This window comes from Girardinichthys multiradiatus, chromosome 2 (genome assembly GCF_021462225.1).
Source record: "Girardinichthys multiradiatus isolate DD_20200921_A chromosome 2, DD_fGirMul_XY1, whole genome shotgun sequence".
Classification (NCBI taxonomy): Eukaryota; Metazoa; Chordata; class Actinopteri; order Cyprinodontiformes; family Goodeidae; genus Girardinichthys; species Girardinichthys multiradiatus.
In genome coordinates this window covers 10,676,882-10,693,855 of record NC_061795.1, presented here as the reverse complement: position 1 = coordinate 10,693,855, position 16,974 = coordinate 10,676,882, and the positions used below count along the sequence as shown (strand labels likewise).

General features: G+C 40.7%; 1 protein-coding gene across 2 annotated transcripts in view; it reads right to left on the bottom strand.

Moving 5' to 3' along the window:
• Positions 1-16,974, bottom strand: part of lrp5 (low density lipoprotein receptor-related protein 5) — a 95,589-nt gene that overhangs the window by 10,909 nt on the left and 67,706 nt on the right. For both annotated transcript variants that reach the window (XM_047389537.1, XM_047389529.1), the window contains exons 16-24: positions 15,961-16,145; positions 15,111-15,259; positions 14,803-14,980; positions 12,743-12,939; positions 12,439-12,644; positions 12,172-12,362; positions 7,954-8,163; positions 7,746-7,871; positions 156-392 (exon numbers count right to left, since the gene is read on the bottom strand). In XM_047389537.1, coding sequence (XP_047245493.1) covers positions 156-392; positions 7,746-7,871; positions 7,954-8,163; positions 12,172-12,362; positions 12,439-12,644; positions 12,743-12,939; positions 14,803-14,980; positions 15,111-15,259; positions 15,961-16,145 — 1,679 coding nt within the window. The remainder of the gene's footprint in view (positions 1-155; positions 393-7,745; positions 7,872-7,953; positions 8,164-12,171; positions 12,363-12,438; positions 12,645-12,742; positions 12,940-14,802; positions 14,981-15,110; positions 15,260-15,960; positions 16,146-16,974) is intronic.

Sequence of the window (16,974 nt, the reverse complement as noted above, 5' to 3'; positions counted from 1 at the left end):
ACAGAACCTAAATGTGAGGAGAGGAATGCATGTAAAACGACTCAGTGCAGACTCCAGCGAAACTACTACTGCAAATGATGCAGAGAGAAGTGCAAGGTATATGGTCTAGCCATTATCAGCTACACCTCATCAAAGTTACTAGTGTGTGAACGTACTGTTACATTCATGCTCATCTGACTTATCAGGACAGTCAGGTTCTCCATCACAGCGTTTCTGAGCATCAATGCAGCTTCCTTCATCACACTGGAGCTGGAAGGCAGAACAGATGGGACAATTTTCTTCATCACTGCCGTCATCACACTCTGGAAAGCCGTCACAACGCCAAGCCATTGGTATACAGCCAATTTCTCCTGTGGAGCAGGTGAACTGCTCAGTGGAGCAGGTGGGAGGCTCTGCAGGAGGGAGGATGCAACAGGAGAAGCAGGAGATGATTGGAGAAGAACACAAAGAAGGAAGAGCAAAGAAGCTAGTTGGATTAAATGCAAAGAGAGAATAATAATAATAATCTTAATTGGTCATTGCACATGTACATTACAACAAAATTTGTCCTCTGCATTTAACCCATCCCTTATAGGGAACAGTGGGCTGCCATTGTGCGGCGCCCGGGGAGCATTCTGGGGCTAAGGGTCTTGCTCAGGGACCCAGAGTGGCAATCTGTGGGATTGGAACCTGGCCCTTTGTGTCCCCTCTGGAACACAAACCTCCTGTTCTAACCACTACGCCACCACTCCCATGAACATGTACAGAGCCTTACAGAAGGGTTAAGAACCTTAAACATTTTCATAATTTGTACATTTTACAAAAACAGAGTAAAATAAACCAACACAAAGTAGTGTATACATGTAAGGCTAAACAAAAAAGGGTTTTCACAAGTTCTTATAAATAAGAACCTGAAAAAGTGTGGGATGCGTTTGTATTTAGCCCACCTGAGTCAAGACAATGTGAAAGCCCGTTTCACTGTTGTTACAGCTGCAAGCCTTTTAGGGAATTTCTCTACCAGCTTATCACATTTAGACACCGAAATTCTTGCCTATTCTTTTTTGCTACATAGCCCAAGTTCCATCAGAATAGATGGAGAAATCTTCTGAACATCAATTTTCAACTCTTGGCACAGATCCTCAGTTAGATTTAGGTCTGGACATTGCTAGGCCGTTCTAACAAATAAATATGCTTTGATCTAAACCATTCCTTTGTATCACTGGCTGTGTTTTTAGGGTTGTCCTTCTGGACGGTGAACTTCCAGCCAGTTTAAAGTCTTCTGCAGCCTCCAACAGGTTTTCTTCCAGGATGTCTTGGATTTTGCTCCATCCATCTTCCCATCAACTCTGACCAGCTTCTCTGTCCCTGCTAAAAGAAAAGCATCTCCACATCATGATGCTACACCACCACGTTAACTGTGGTGTGTTTAAGGGGAGGTGCATTGTTAGTTTAACACCCATAGGGTTTTGCATGTAGGTCAAAAACCTCAAGTTTGCTCTGATCTGACCAGAGCTTTTTCTTTTTCAGGTTAGCTCGGATTGTGGCAAACTGGGTGTTCTGGGTGGACTTCTTTTGGGTTTCTTTCAACAAAAGGATTTCATTTTGCCACTCTTCCATAAATGCCAGATTTGTGGAGTGCACAACTGATAGGTCCGCAAATAGATTCTCCCACCTGAGCTATGAAACTACACCGCTCCTCCAGAGTTATCGTGGGACTCTTGGATGCTTCTCTCATTAACAGTCCCCTGCCCACCTCTTAAACTTACTTAAAGCTGTCTGCTGTGTTCCTTAGTCTTCATGATGCTGTTTGTACACTAACAAACCATTAGAGGCCTTCACAGAAGAGTTGCATTTAGACTGAGAATAAATATACTGGATTCTATTTATTAAGTGGGGGACTAGTGAAGGCAACTGGTTGCACTGGATAATATTTAGGGGCATCAGAGTCAACGGGGCAGAACAGAAATGCATGATACGCTCTTTATATTTTCCTTTCACTTCATATGTGTTGGTCACAAGTGCCTGTGACACGCTTTTCTCACAAATTCAATTCAATTCAATTCAATTCAAAAATACTTTATTAATCCCAAAAGGAAATTAAATGTTGTTATAGCTCATATTATGAAGGTTTCCTCAAAGAGCCGTTGTAGATGCTGATGGCTGTGGGCAGGAAGGATCTCCTGTAGCGCTCCGTCTTACAGCAGATCTGAAGAAGCCTCTGACTGAAGACACTCTGTTGTTGTAGGACAGTCTCATGAAGAGGATGCTCAGGGTTCTCCATAATGTTCTTCTGAAGAATCCTGGCGACTGTGGCTCAGTAGGAAGAGTAGTTGTCTTGCAATCGGAAGGTTGTAGGTTCGATTCCAGCTTCCTCCTGCTGTATGTTGATGTGCCCCTGGGCAAGGCACTTAACCTACCGATCTGTGTATGAATGTGTGAGCGTTAGTGAGTGCGATTGGGTGAATGTGGCTCTAGTGTAAAGCGCTTTGAGCGGTCTGTTTGACTGGAAAGGCGCTATATAAATTCAGTCCATTTACCATTCTTTGCACAAGGATCTCCAGAGGTTCCAGAGGAGTCCCCAGAACAGAGGCAGCCTTTTTTATCAGCTTGTTGAGCTTTTTTAAGTCCCTGGCTCTGATGCTGCTTCCCCAGCAGATGATGGCAGAGGAGATGACACTCTCCACAACAAACTTATAGAAGATATGCAGCATCTTGCTGCAAACACCAAAAGTCCTAAGCTTCCTCAAGAAGTACAGTCTGCTCTGTCCCTTCTTGTAGATGGCTTCACAGTTGCATCTCCACTCTAGTCTGTTGTCCAGGTGAATACTGAGGTATTTATACTCCTCCACCACCTCCACTTCTTCTCGCATGATAGAAATAGTTTTTGACTTATTCCTGTTTCTCTTAAATTCTACAATCATCTCCTTTGTTTTAGTCACGTTCAAAATGAGATGATTGTTTCCACACCATGCCACAAAGCGGTCCACCACCTTCCTGTACTCAGCTTCTTGTCTATCTCTGATCCACCCCATGACTGCAGAATCATCCGTGTATTTCTGCAGATGACAGGAGTTTGTCTTGTACTGGAAGTCTGAGGTGTACAGAGTGAAAAGGAATGGTGAGAGTACAGTCCCCTGTGGTGCTCCTGTGCTGCTGACTACCTGGTTAGACTCACAACCCTTCAGTCTCACAAACTGTGGTCTGTTTGTCAGGTAGTCTTTGATCCAGGAGATTGTTGAGGCCTCCACCTAAGTCTTCTGGAGTTTCTGACAAAGCAAATCAGGTTGGATTGTATTAAATGCACTGGAGAAATCAAAGAACATGATCCTCACAGTGCTACTGGTTTTGTCCAGATGACAGTGGGTTTGTTGAAGCAGGTGTATGATGGCATCTTCAACTCCAACTCCACAGCGATAAGCAAACTGAAGGGGGTCCTGATAGTTTATTGTTTGCTTACTCAGGTGGGCCAACAGGAGTCTCTCTAGGACCTTCATGATGTGGGATGTCAGGGCAACAGGTCTATAGTCATTGAGGACTGATGGGTGAGTTTTCTTTGGTACCGGAACAAGACAGGAGGTCTTCCACAACACCGGAACCTTCTTCTGGGCCAGGCTAAGGTTGAAGAGGTGCTGCAGAATCCCACAGAGCTGCTCTGCACAGGCCTTCAGGACTCTAGGGCTGACATGTTCTGGACCTGCAGCCTTATTCCTATTCAGTCTCTCCAGTTGTCTTCTTGACTTCTTGAGACACATAGGTGGAAGGGGGAAGCAAAGGAAGTATCAGCATCTTCTGATATGGTTGAAGGCAAACATGTAGAAGCAGAAGGGTCTAGGGCTGAGGTGGAAGATAAAAAATGTGAGGTGTTACTGGACAGCTGTGGGTCCTGTGGGTCAAAGGAAGGTGGAATGTCTGTTTGGCTGTGAGCAGGAAAGGAGGATGCGAAGCTTGTTTCTGAACTGAACCTATTGAAGAATGTGTTCAATTCATTGGCTCTGTCCAGACCTCCATCGGTCTGATCATCCTTCTGCTTGAAGCCTGTGATCTTCTTCATCCCTGTCCACACATCTCTGATATTGTTTTGCTGGAGCTTGCTCTCCAGCTTCTTCTTGTACACCTCCTTGCTGTCTCTTATCTTGACTTTAAGTTGCTTCTGTATACTTCTCAATAATTCTCTGTCTCCCTCTCTGAAGGCTCTTTTTTTCTTGTTAAGCAGGTCCTTCAGGTCACTGGTGATCCAAGGTTTGTTATTGGGAAAGCATCTCACGGTTCTGGTGGGGATGATGTTATCCACACAGAAGTTTATATAGTCGGTTACACTCTCAGTCATGACATTGATGTCCTCTCCATGTGGCTGGCACAGTGTGTCCCAGTCTGTAGCCTCAAAGCAACCTTGCAGAGCTTCTTCAGCTTCCTGTGACCATTTTCTCACAGTCCTCTTTACTACAGGTTGCCTCTGAACAAGGGGCTTATATTTCGAGCAGAAAAAAACAAGATTGTGATCTGATTTGCCTAGAGGAGGTCTTGCTGTAGAGATGTATGAGTCCTTGATATTTGCATAAAACAAATCCAATGTTTTGTTTTCTCTGGTAGAGCAGCTGACAAACTGTTGAAACGTTGGAAGTGTAGCAGAGAGTGAAGCATGGTTAAAATCACCAGAAATTGCCACAAAAGCATTGGGGTTTTGTGTCTGTAGCTTAGCAACAACTGAGCTGATGGCATCACATCCAGTGTCGGCAACAGCGGAAGGTGGAACGTAAACTGTTGCCAAAATAACACTGGTGAACTCTCTGGGTAAATAATATGGACGAAAACTTACTGCCAACAGTTCAATATCTGGACTGCAGAGATGACACTTCACAGTAACGTGTCCTGGATTACACCATCTGTTGTTCACAAGTACTGCCAGTCCACCTCCTTTACATTTGCCGCTACTCCTTAAATCTCTGTCTGCTCGTATGGTTAAAAAGCCCGGCAGAGAGACACTGGAGTCAGGGATATGATCCTGCAGCCATGTCTCAGTAAAACACATGATACTGCATGCCCGGTACTCTGGCTGGGTCCTTTGTAGGGCTTGGAGTTCATCCAACTTGTTTCCCAACGATCTCACATTGCCCATCAAAATCGACAGAAGAGATGGTTTGAACTTCCTCCTTCTCTCTCTTCTCTTGGCTCCTGCTCTGCATCCACGGCGTCTCCTTTTCAACTCATCAGGGATTTGGGGTTGTAGCTGAAGTATTATTTGAGCTTTTGAGATATTAATCAGCTGCTCCCGGTTGTAAGAAACAACCCCGTTGCCATGGCAATGCATCATAACAAATGTCCAAAAATAGAAAGTATTAAGAAAAATCCTCCAAGCTGCACAGCATCCGACACTGGAGTGGACAGTCATCCAAAAAAAATCAACTGTATCCACCACAAGAGGAATAGTTCCCAAAAAAGAATAAATCAGAATCAAAAGTAACAGAGCTACTCCAACCTGCTGCCACCTTGAGCAGCGCAATTCTAGAACTAGAAATGCAGAAGTTGAAAGAAAACATCTTCATATTGAAGGAATTGGGTAGTAAGAGACATGATATTAGGGTTAAAGACCCGCTTAAAGACAATGGTGACATAAAATAAACATATTTCCATGTTAAATTTTACAAGTCCACAGTTGGGAAATGACAACTAAGGGGAAGCCTCCGGTCATTCACTGTGTGCGTGTCAATGACAAGCGGTTTATGTAGAAGCCAAGCTGCATTAAAACAGCGTTAATATGGTGAAACGGTGCATTGCTGGTGATGGCAGCAATACTACGACAACAGCCGTTATTCTGCACTACTTTCCTGAAGCAAAGAGGTTCAGAGCTGGAAAACTGAGGAGGGTCCCACTGGTCCCACCAAGCACAGGCAATTATGATTGGAGGAGTTCTCTGCAAACTGCTTCGAACAAGAAACGTCTGATATGGTGAGAGTAATGGTGTCAGAGGTCAGGATATCTGACAGACGAAGGAGAATGTTGAAGCAGAGTGTATAGCCATCAGAACATCTGATGAGAAAAGATCTCCAAAGAAAATGTTGTTGCAGCTGTTGCTAAATGGATGAAGGCTCCGCAGGTAAGAACACTTCCTTGTCACAAAAGTACATTTAGATATCAGCAGTTATTGTTAATATTTAAAGATACAAAATTATTATTTGTATTATTAAGAATTCTAATAAATAGACACCAGGTGGTGTCTTCAGATCCTGAATCATCCCTTGTGTCTGCTGCTACTGCTCCATGCTGCTCACTTCACCTCCAGTTGTTTCACTCATATACTGTAACCCTGGATTTACACTGTATCTGCTCCGGTCCGGAGGAGCTCCAAGAACCATACACAGATCGCTCAATAAAGCCAGTGATAGCAAGTCCAAAACAACTCATTCTGTGGAAGTTAAACCAGTTAAACTGCTTCATTTTTTGTTTTATGCATTCAGATATTTTTATGTGTATTGTTCTAGAATGGGTGATTTCACTGAGTGCAGAGAAACTATATTTGATGCATTTAATGTTTAATTGCTTGGTTTATAATACCTTGGTATAGGGTTAGGGTTAGGGTTAGGGTTAGGGTTAGATCATTAACATTAGGGTTAGGGTTAGATCATCTAACTGATCTAATGTTGACAGCTGCTAATATATACATGTGTACATATAAATATATGTATATTTATTAATATAGCGAGATCTAGTCTGTCTTTAGGAAACAATTTTGAAAATCCGAATGTTGTGCTCGTTCTGTTTTCTATTGGTGTGGTATGATTTATGTATATTGATTCTGGCCGTGCTCCGGCATCCGTGAAAAATAGACTCTGTTGGAATTAAATGGCCATCTGCAGGCTGCAGCATTTTTGCTCTGCCATTTGATGAAAGCTGACTTTCTTCTCCTGACTCTGCTGCGTCTCTCTGATAGTGACTGAAATATGTCTGAAGAAATATTAGATTATTCACAGCTGTCTGTGTTGCTGCCTTTGTAGCAGCAGTCAGTTTTTATGGCTGGGGTTCCCCTTTGACGTCATAAAGGAGCACAAAGTAGTAGTCTGGAAATGTCTTTTTGGTGACATTTATGAGCAAATATCTTAACTGTTCATTTCAGTGGCATGAATTGACTTTTTGAAATGTTTTATTAATGTTTATTTTCCATAAATGTAATTGGATTTATCATGAACATTTGATGTCACTTTAAATCACAATGGAATATAGATAAATTTGGTTTTGTGATTGTTAGGGTTTTTATATCTTTTGTATTGTTTATCACTCATCTAAGTGCTTTTCCTCCTTACATGTTACAGGAAGGGAGATGGTCACAAGAATGAGTTATGCTTTTATTATTTTATTATTTTATTAGCAGCATCTGGGGGCTATTCACCAGGTCCCCACTTCCCACTTCCTCTGTTTGTTTATAATCAAGACAAATGAACCCTAACCTTTCTGACCCCCCCCCCCCACACACACACACACACACACACACACACCCACCCTGAATGATGTTTGAACTGTGTGTGACCAAGCATGTATAAATAAAGAGAGAGGGGGCTAATGCTTCGTAGTCTGTAGTGCACAGCTACCCTTGCCGCAAGTAAAACTGACTCTGTGTCGTTCCTTACCTCTGAGTTGATTAAATAATACCTATCAGTGATGCAATAAAATGTGAAAAAAATCATTAGGTATCAACCATTTCCCAAGGCGTTATATCAGTGAACCTATTTCTTTGGAGTACTTTAATACTGTTATTGTGGGCTGTGGTTTACCTCCACAGTGCAGAAGGTCTTGGAGTAAAACCAGATGCATAGGACAGGAGCAGGTAGATGTTCCATCACCCTTTGCAATGCAGATGTGAGAACAACCTCCATTGTCTCGAGAACAAGGGTGGGAAGCTGGATAGAAGAAGCAACAAAGATATAGCTCATAACATCAATCAATTGGCTGATCAATGATGTAAGAACAACAGATCTGTACCAAACTCCTGCGGGTCAATCTCCTCTGCTGCATGGATAGATGTCAGGTATGATATCCGTCCCTGAATGCGTGTGCGGCTTTCTCCAGTCAGTTTATCTACCCTTTCAATCATCTGCTGCTGCCGGTCAATCCAGTACAGATGATCTCTAAGAACTGTGAGTCCCATTGGCTGAAGAATGTTGGAATCCTGCAGAACAATACGATTGGCTCCTGGAAGAAAACAAGAAATGTAACTCTGCATTAGTTTTGGCCCTATTGTCAAGTGGCAGCACTTCACAATACGAGGCATCTAGCAAGAAGTTCTACAGCACTTCAGGCTTCCTTCTGCTGACCAGCTTTATGGAGATGTTGATTTAGTCACTGCCAAGGACTACCGAACCATTCTTGAGGACCATGTGCATCCAATGGTTCAAACATTGTATCCTGAAGGCGGTGCTGTGTATCAGAATGACAATGCACCAATACACACAGCAAGACTGGTGAAAGATTGGTTTGATGAACATGAAAGTGAAATTGAACATCTCCCATGGCCTGCACAGTCACCAGATCTAAATATTACTTTGGGGTGTTTTGGAGGAGCGAGTCAGGAAATGTTTTCCTCCACCAGTGTCACGTAGTGACCTGGCCACTATCCTGCAAGAAGAATGGCTTAAAATCCCTTTGACCACTGTGCAGGACTTGCATATGTCATTCCCAAGACGAATTGACGCTGTATTGGCCACAAAAGGAGGCCCTACACCATACTAATAAATTATTGTGGTCTAAAACCAGGTGTTTCAGTTTCATTGTCCAACCCCTGTAAATACACATACAAATATATAAATGCATAAATGAATACATATAAAAATAAATAAATACACATATAAATGTATTTATTTATCTATTTATTCATTTATTTTCTCCTTTTTGTGCATTTATACATTTATGTACTTATTCATTCATTTATTTATACATTTTTTTATTTATACATTTTTTTATTCATAATTCATTTATTTATACTTTTATTTATTTATTCCTACATTTATTTCTGTGTTTCTACATTTCCACATTTATTTATTTCTGCTTTTTTGTCTCCGTATGTTAATGAGGTGGGTGGTTCTAACATTTGTTTAAAATGGTCAATAACTTCACTATAGCATGCCATCAAACTCATAGCACACAGAGAGCACCTCATCTTGAATCTTTTGAATAAACATAACATTGCCTTTATTGATGCAGACTTGCTTATACTGATAATAACTCTGTATTACAACCAAATAATATTAAACTTTTCCTTTACTGTTTGCAGTGTGTCACAACCTGAGATCGGACGCCATTACATGAGCACACAAAAAAGTCTTACAGCTTGTTCATGCAATATGACATAAAATAAAATCACAATGAATAATAAAAATCCCAATATTAAAGAAGCCCTTACAGCTGCACACAAAATCCTGTTCACCTGAATACCATTTTCTGTCTTGTTTCTTGCATTATGATGGAGACTGCAGTGGGAATTGCCTGCAGGCTCCACTTCACTCCAACTTGCTCACTGACAAAAGAAGAATTTAACTGGAATGATATATTTTAGTTCTAGTTAGTATTTTCAATTAAACTATGATTTTATGTATAGTAGCTTCATAATACATTAATAAATAAATAAAATAACAATGTGTTATTTGTTATATTTTGAGGAGCAAACAAGCAGTAACAGATACAGTGCCTTGCGAAAGTACTTGGCCCCCTTGAACTGGTCAACCTCTTGCAACATTTCAGGCTTCAAACATAAAGATTCAGTCTATTTTTTTGTCAAGAATCAACAAGTGGGACACAATCGTGAAGTGGAATGAAATTTATTGGAAGTGTCAAACCTTTTTAACAAATAAAAAACTGAAAACCACAGGCAATTCCCACTGTAGTCTCCATCATAATGCAAGAAACAAGACAGAAAATGGTATTCAGGTGAACAGGATTTTGTGTGCAGCTGTAAGGGCTTCTTTAATAATGGGATTTTTATTATTCATTGTGATTTTATTTTATGTCATATTGCATGAACAAGATGGAAGACTTTTTTGTGTGCTCATGTAATGGTGTCTGATCTCAGGTTGTGACACACTGCAAACAGTAAAGGAAAAGTTTAATATTATTTGGTTGTAATACAGTTATTATCAGTATAAGCAAGTCTGCATCAATAAAGGCAATGTTATGTTTATTCAAAATATTCAAGATGAGGTGCTCTATGTGTGCTATGAGTTTGATGGCACTACAACATGCTATAGTGAAGTTATTGACCATTTTATACTTATTTTAATGGTAAAACAATTACAAAAAAACTATTTAAGTACATTTTCTTAAAGTGAGAGTTGTAGTATGATCAAGATGAGGTGCTCTCTGTGTGCTATGAGTTTGTTGGCACTATAACATGCTATAGTGAAGTTATTGACCATTTTATGCATATTCTACTGAATATTTGGCTTTTTAGGCTATAGTCTTTGGGAAATTCCAATTTTTTTTAAGTATTAATTTCCAATCCAAGAAATGTAGTATGAATAAAGTGACATCACATACACATACAATGATTTTAATGACAATACACCTCTCCTTGGCGACTTTATTGAATATTTCTCCATCACATTTTTCTGGTGTTGCAATTTGCAGACGGTCCCTGCGCATTTGAGGAGCAGCGAGCTCTGCATAGGGGCCAATGCAAGTCTCCCAGCACGGTGTTAGTCTCGTTTTGAGGAAAATACGATTATAGCTCACTGTCTGCCTTGCTGTGGTTGCAGAGAGGTGCTGGTTTTCTAGAGGCAACCACCCACCTCATTAACATACGGAGACAGAAAAGCAGAAATAAACAAATGTGGAAATGTAGAAATACAGAAATAAATGTAGGAATAAATAAATAAAAGTATAAATAAATGAATGTATGAATAAATAAATGTATAAAATGTATAAATACATACATAAATGTATAAATGCACAAAAATGAGAAAATAAATGAATAAATAGATAAATAAATACATTTATATGTGTATTTATTTATTTACATATTTATTTTTCATTTTGTCATTTTTGGTCCCTCATACTTTTTTTATTATGATGCAACTAGCTTAACAGCACCTCCTAGTCTGCTCCACTGTCTACTCGAATGGAAGCCTGAGCGACATACATAACATTATCTGTACCCATCCCCTAAGGTCCACAAGGGTTCCTTAGTGGGTGTCTGCCTGCAGCTCTGTTTGTGGCGACTACGTTGGCTGTATGTGCCAGCAGGGGCATTCATGGTCCCAGTCAGAGGGTGGAGCCAAGCACACACCAAACTGTGGATCAACTCATGAGCAAAAGAAAAACAATAACTAAACTTATTTTAAATAAATTTTGAGAGAATAGATTGGCAGTTTTTTTCCAGTTCAGGTTGTTTATCTCTTAACCTGGCTGTGAGCTACACATGTAACCTAAAACTCTAGTTGTCCAAGACAAATCAATACAAAATGGCACCAAACGTTATTTAACTGGACCGTATAAACTTGTGGCTACTAGTTAAAGTTCAATTAATAGAAAAGAAGGGAAAAAGTTTATTAGGAGTTCAGATGTGTTATAAATGCAGTTTATGAGCAGAGATGATAGAAAAAAACATTTAGACATTTTGTTTTATCCTTCTACCCCTTTTAGACAGAGTAGACAGTGTATAAACCAGGGCAGCATCACCCCCTAAAAGGCTGTGGTGAAAATCTGTAAGTAGGAGGCGGTTGTCCAGCTGAACTTAGAGGTATGTCAAGCTCTTAAGAAGTCAGAGGTATGTTTTTATTGTTTTGAAATGACTTAAAGTCACTTCAGCCAGAGTTCAGTTGAAGAGACCTCTGTCTGATCATTTCTGAGCGAATAACATGAACAGATTGTTGAGAAGTTAATACCTTGAAGTCCACAATTTCCCCACCAAATAAATCAAACGCACCCAGCTGTTAGAACTGTAGGCTTACATAACGACTTACTCTCAGTCCTGATTACACAAGACAAAGATTGTTAATGAAAGTCCAGTCTAAGACTATGAGTCTAAGTCCGGTTTCAAGCCTGCAAGTCTGAAGACTTTGTTTTTGCAAATTAATTCTGAGACCAGAATCCCCACCTGGGTTTAACAGAACTCAGATTACCATCTGGGGATCAAAATGATCTAAATTTGTAAGCTTGAATGACTAATCAAAGATGGGAAAATCATTGCCTATGTTAATGATAACTCACCTGTCAGGTCACTGCTCTCGATGCGTTTGAGGTCAGCATCAACCCAGAACAGCTTTCCTAGCCTGTTGTCCAGAGCCAGAGCCACAGGTCTGATCAGACCAGTGGAGAACAAGGTCTCCCTCTCTGTTCCATCCAGACTTGCTCCTTCAATCTTAGCAGAGTGCTCCTGGACTGTAGTGAAATACATGTACCTGTGGAGAGGGGATAAAACTACTACAGCTCTCTGTCACTCTGAACTGCTCCAGTGTGCACAACAACAAAATGTACCCTTTCTCAGCGTTGACCACGATGGCTCTTGGCTTATCAGTATCATCCTTGACAACCACACCGATAATGCGACCATCCATCTTCTGAACGGTGATGGTGTTGGTGGTCTCGCAAGTCCAGTAAATGTGCCGACTGTAGAGATCAAGGCTCAGGTCATGAAGCTGGTTGTCTACTTGTTGAACAGGACTGCTTACTATGATTGAGGACTAGAGATGACCACAGAGAGGAAACAAGGTCAACATTTAAGTCATTTGAACCGTTTTATTGTTAGAGTTATTAACAGTTCTTTGTGTAGATGTGTTACCATGGATCCATCATCTCTGGCCCTACGTATGTTTTGTCGTCCATCCAGCCAATAGACCAGCCGTTCCAGGGGATCATAGCTGACAGCTCGGACGTTCCTCATGACGTGGATCGGAAGGATTATGTCAGGACTCTGATCTCCTAACACCATCCTGCTGATGCTGGCCCTCTGACTGAAGAGCAAGAAACTTAAAGGAGCTGGAGACAGAGAGGGGGAGGAGGTCATGGCCATAAGATGTTCAGAATGATACTAGTAAGAGGGCATATGATTCTATATGTAAATACAAGAGATGGATTTGCTCAGTGCAAACTGGTAAAACACAACCTTAGCTCAACAGAACAGAGAACCTTGTATAGGTCTGCAGAGTTTCAATATAGTTGTAACTATAGGTAAGTATGCAGAAAGTCTGGGAAAGCCCTTGAATAGAGGCCAATCAAGTAAGAATGAACCACACACACATACCCTTATACACAGCAACACTTCAATCTACCTTCAGCATAAAAAGTGATTCAAAATACAGGGGTTGGACAATGAAACTGAAACACCTGGTTTTAGACCACAATAATTTATTAGTATGGTGTAGGGCCTCCTTTTGTGGCCAATACAGCGTCATTTCGTCTTGGGAATTACATATGCAAGTCCTGCACAGTGGTCAAAGGGATTTTAAGCCATTCTTCTTGCAGGATAGTGGCCAGGTCACTACGTGATACTGGTGGAGGAAAACGTTTCCTGACTCGCTCCTCCAAAACACCCCAAAGTAATATTTAGATCTGGTGACTGTGCAGGCCATGGGAGATGTTCAATTTCACTTTCATGTTCATCAAACCAATCTTTCACCAGTCTTGATGTGTGTATTGGTGCATTGTCATCTTGATACACGGCACCGCCTTCAGGATACAATGTTTGAACCATTGAATGCACATGGTCCTCAAGAATGGTTCGGTAGTCCTTGGCAGTGACGCGCCATCTAGCACAAGTATTGGGCCAAGGGAATGCCATGATATGGCAGCCCAAACCATCACTGATCCACTCCCATGCTTCACTCTGGGCATGCAACAGTCTGGGTGGTACGCTTCTTTGGGGCTTCTCCACACCATAACTCTCCCGGATGTGGGAAAAACAGTAAAGGTGGACTCATCAGAGAAGAATACATATTTCACATTTTCCACAGCCCAAGATTTGCGCTCCTTGCACCATTGAAATCGACGTTTGGCATTGGCATGAGTGACCAAAGGTTTGGCTATAGCAGCCCGGCCGTGTATATTGACCCTGTGTAGCTCCCAACGGACAGTTCTGGTGGAAACAGGAAAGTTGAGGTACACATTTAATTCTGCAGTGATTTGGGCAGCTGTGGTTTTATGTTTTTTGGATACAATCCGGGTTAGCACCCGAACATCCCTTTCAGACAGCTTCCTCTTGCGTCCACAGTTAATCCTGTTGGATGTGGTTCGTCCTTCTTGGTGGTATGCTGACATTACCTTGGATACCGTGGCTCTTGATACATCACAAAGACTTGCTGTCTTGGTCACAGATGCGCCAGCAAGACGTGCACCAACAATTTGTCCTCTTTTGAACTCTGGTATGTCACCCATAATGTTGTGTGTATTTCAATATTTTGTGCAAAACTGTGCTCTTACCCTGCTAATTGAACCTTCACACTCTGCTCTTACTGGTGCAATGTGCAATCAATGAAGACTGGCTACCAGGCTAGTCCAATTTAGCCATGAAACCTCCCACACTAAAATGACAGGTGTTTCAATGTCATTGTCCAACCCCTGTATGTCCCACATCTTTAAATAAATATTAGTTTTAAAACGTAGAACAGGCATTTTTAACAAAAAATAAAAGTTACCATCAATGTTTAATTTCATTCTGTTAATTATTTGGAATGAATGAGTTTATGCACAACCACCACATTCTGCTTATGTCTGATGAGGAGCACCAGAAGGTCTATATAAAAAAACCTAAAAACTGAATAATAACCATTTGCTAACTTTATACTGTCACTATTTAAGCCAAAGCCACACTGCTGTGTGGGGATAACTAATCTCTGTACTTACAGCTACAGTTTCTCCCATCAGGGTTTAGGTTGTAGTGGAAGGCACAGCGACACTGGGCCCCAGCAGGAGTAGCAAGGCAGAGATGGGCACAGTTACCATTGTTCTGGGAGCATTCATTGGTGCCATCCTGACGGGAGGAGTGGAACACCAGGATGTCGAGCATCAGTTCCAGTTGACCCTATGGAATCACAAAAATGTCAGCATCTCTAGTGAGAATACTAGTAATTTATAATATATATTTTTTCAGCTGTTAAATAATTATTTTAAGTCATAGAACTTGCTAAAACAGCTTCCAAAAGAATCAGTACCTGCAGGACAACAGTGCGGTTAACCCCGCTGCGTTTATCAGCCCGTTCAATGCTGCGCAGGTTAAAATCGGTCCAGTAGATGAAGTCCCGATACTGAGTAAGTCCAAAGGGGTGAGGAAGGTCATCCACAATAACCTCCCTCTGGAGGCCTGAAGGACAAATCACAAATCACTGCAACTGCTCAAGAGTTCTTCATCCTCTCATCAATCAGCTTCCCCTCCATGTTTTGCCATCTGTGGATGAACGTTCTCACTGCAGTTCCCTGGAGTACCAAAGCTTGAGAAATGGATGTGTAAACCCTTTCCAGACAAATAGTCACTTAATTTCCCATCTGCTCCAAAAGAGCATGATGTGTTGCTTTTTGAGATCTTTAAGCCTACTTCATGTTGAGAGAGGTTCTGTTTAAGTGATTTATTGATTCTACAGGTGTGGAAGTAAGCGTTGGGTGTGGCTAGTCAAACTTATCTCATCCATTCATTCCATTACTGTGGTTAATGACACTTAATTTATGATTTAACAAGTAGGGGATTCATTTTTTCAGGGCCTGGTTGGTTTGGATAACTTTTCTTCCCTTGATAAATTAAAACGTCATGAAAAATGCATTCTGTATTTACCTAATTTACCTGTTTGTCTGATAACATTCATTGCATGATGTAAAACATTTAATTTTGCCCAAAATAAAACAGGGGATATCTGTAAGGGGTCAAATACTTTCTCACAGTACTGTATGCAGTGTGTAATGTTATTCAATATATATGTTGAAGTGTCATTGCAGAGTACAGGATGTGTTACAGGAACAGGGGCAATGCTTGGCTGCCTGGTTAACAATGATTGATGTGTGAAAACAAACCTTGCATGTTGGTGCTTTCAATCATACATGTATCCAAGTCAGTCCAGTACAGACGATGGTCCACATAATCAATAGTCAGTCCATTGGCTCGGCCCACTTTATCCACTAACGAAATGATAGTGTTGCCGTCCATATAGGCTCTGGCTATGCGTGGACGACCACCCCATTCTGTCCAGTACATGTAGCTGTGGAGACAATACACACAGCTTTAGGAAGAGAAACATAAGCAAACCTCAAATAAGTCAGTAAATGATAAATAAATCCAGTAGCTGCTATGTTAAATGTACTATACTGAGTCGCTAAATAAGCTCTGATATTCTGAGGTTTAGTCAGTGGCAGGGTTTGAACTGAAGCATCTGTGAATAAAATATCTGCATCCTAAACTCATTTTCATATTGTCTCTTTCAGTTTTTGTTTGGTTTTCTGAATTGCCAAGCTCTCAACTCCTCTGCTGGTTCTGGTTCATAATTTTCCAATAAAAATTAAATGGAAGAAAAAACAATGTGACAGGCATGAAAGAGAGCAGCTTGTTTCAGGCCTAAACGACCCTCCAGACCTCTCCCACTTCCCATTATTCAGATTAAAAGAACCTTTAGAGAATAACAACCTTTAAGCAGGTATTAAACATTCTTTTCATTAAGCTAACATTTCTGTATTAAAATGTTTTATTGTTCTGATGTAATATTCTAATCTTAAATGTCATGGTTATATTGGCTAGAAACTGAAAATTATCATAATAAACAGAAATAAAGGTATAAAAACATTAGTCTGTGTGGAATTAATCTACAGAATGTGTTTCACTTAGTGATGGAGTTAGTGAAATAAATGAACCTTTCAATAATTTCCTAATTCATTAAATATGACTGATGAATTACATCTAAATTCAAACTCTTGCCCTTTATCTCCTCCTGCTGGCTTGTCTGCTGCAGCTTAGCTTCTTCAGCCACATTGTAAAACACTGACTTGTATTATATATGATTTTATTTATGTTTTTAGATGTGTAATGCCATGCAC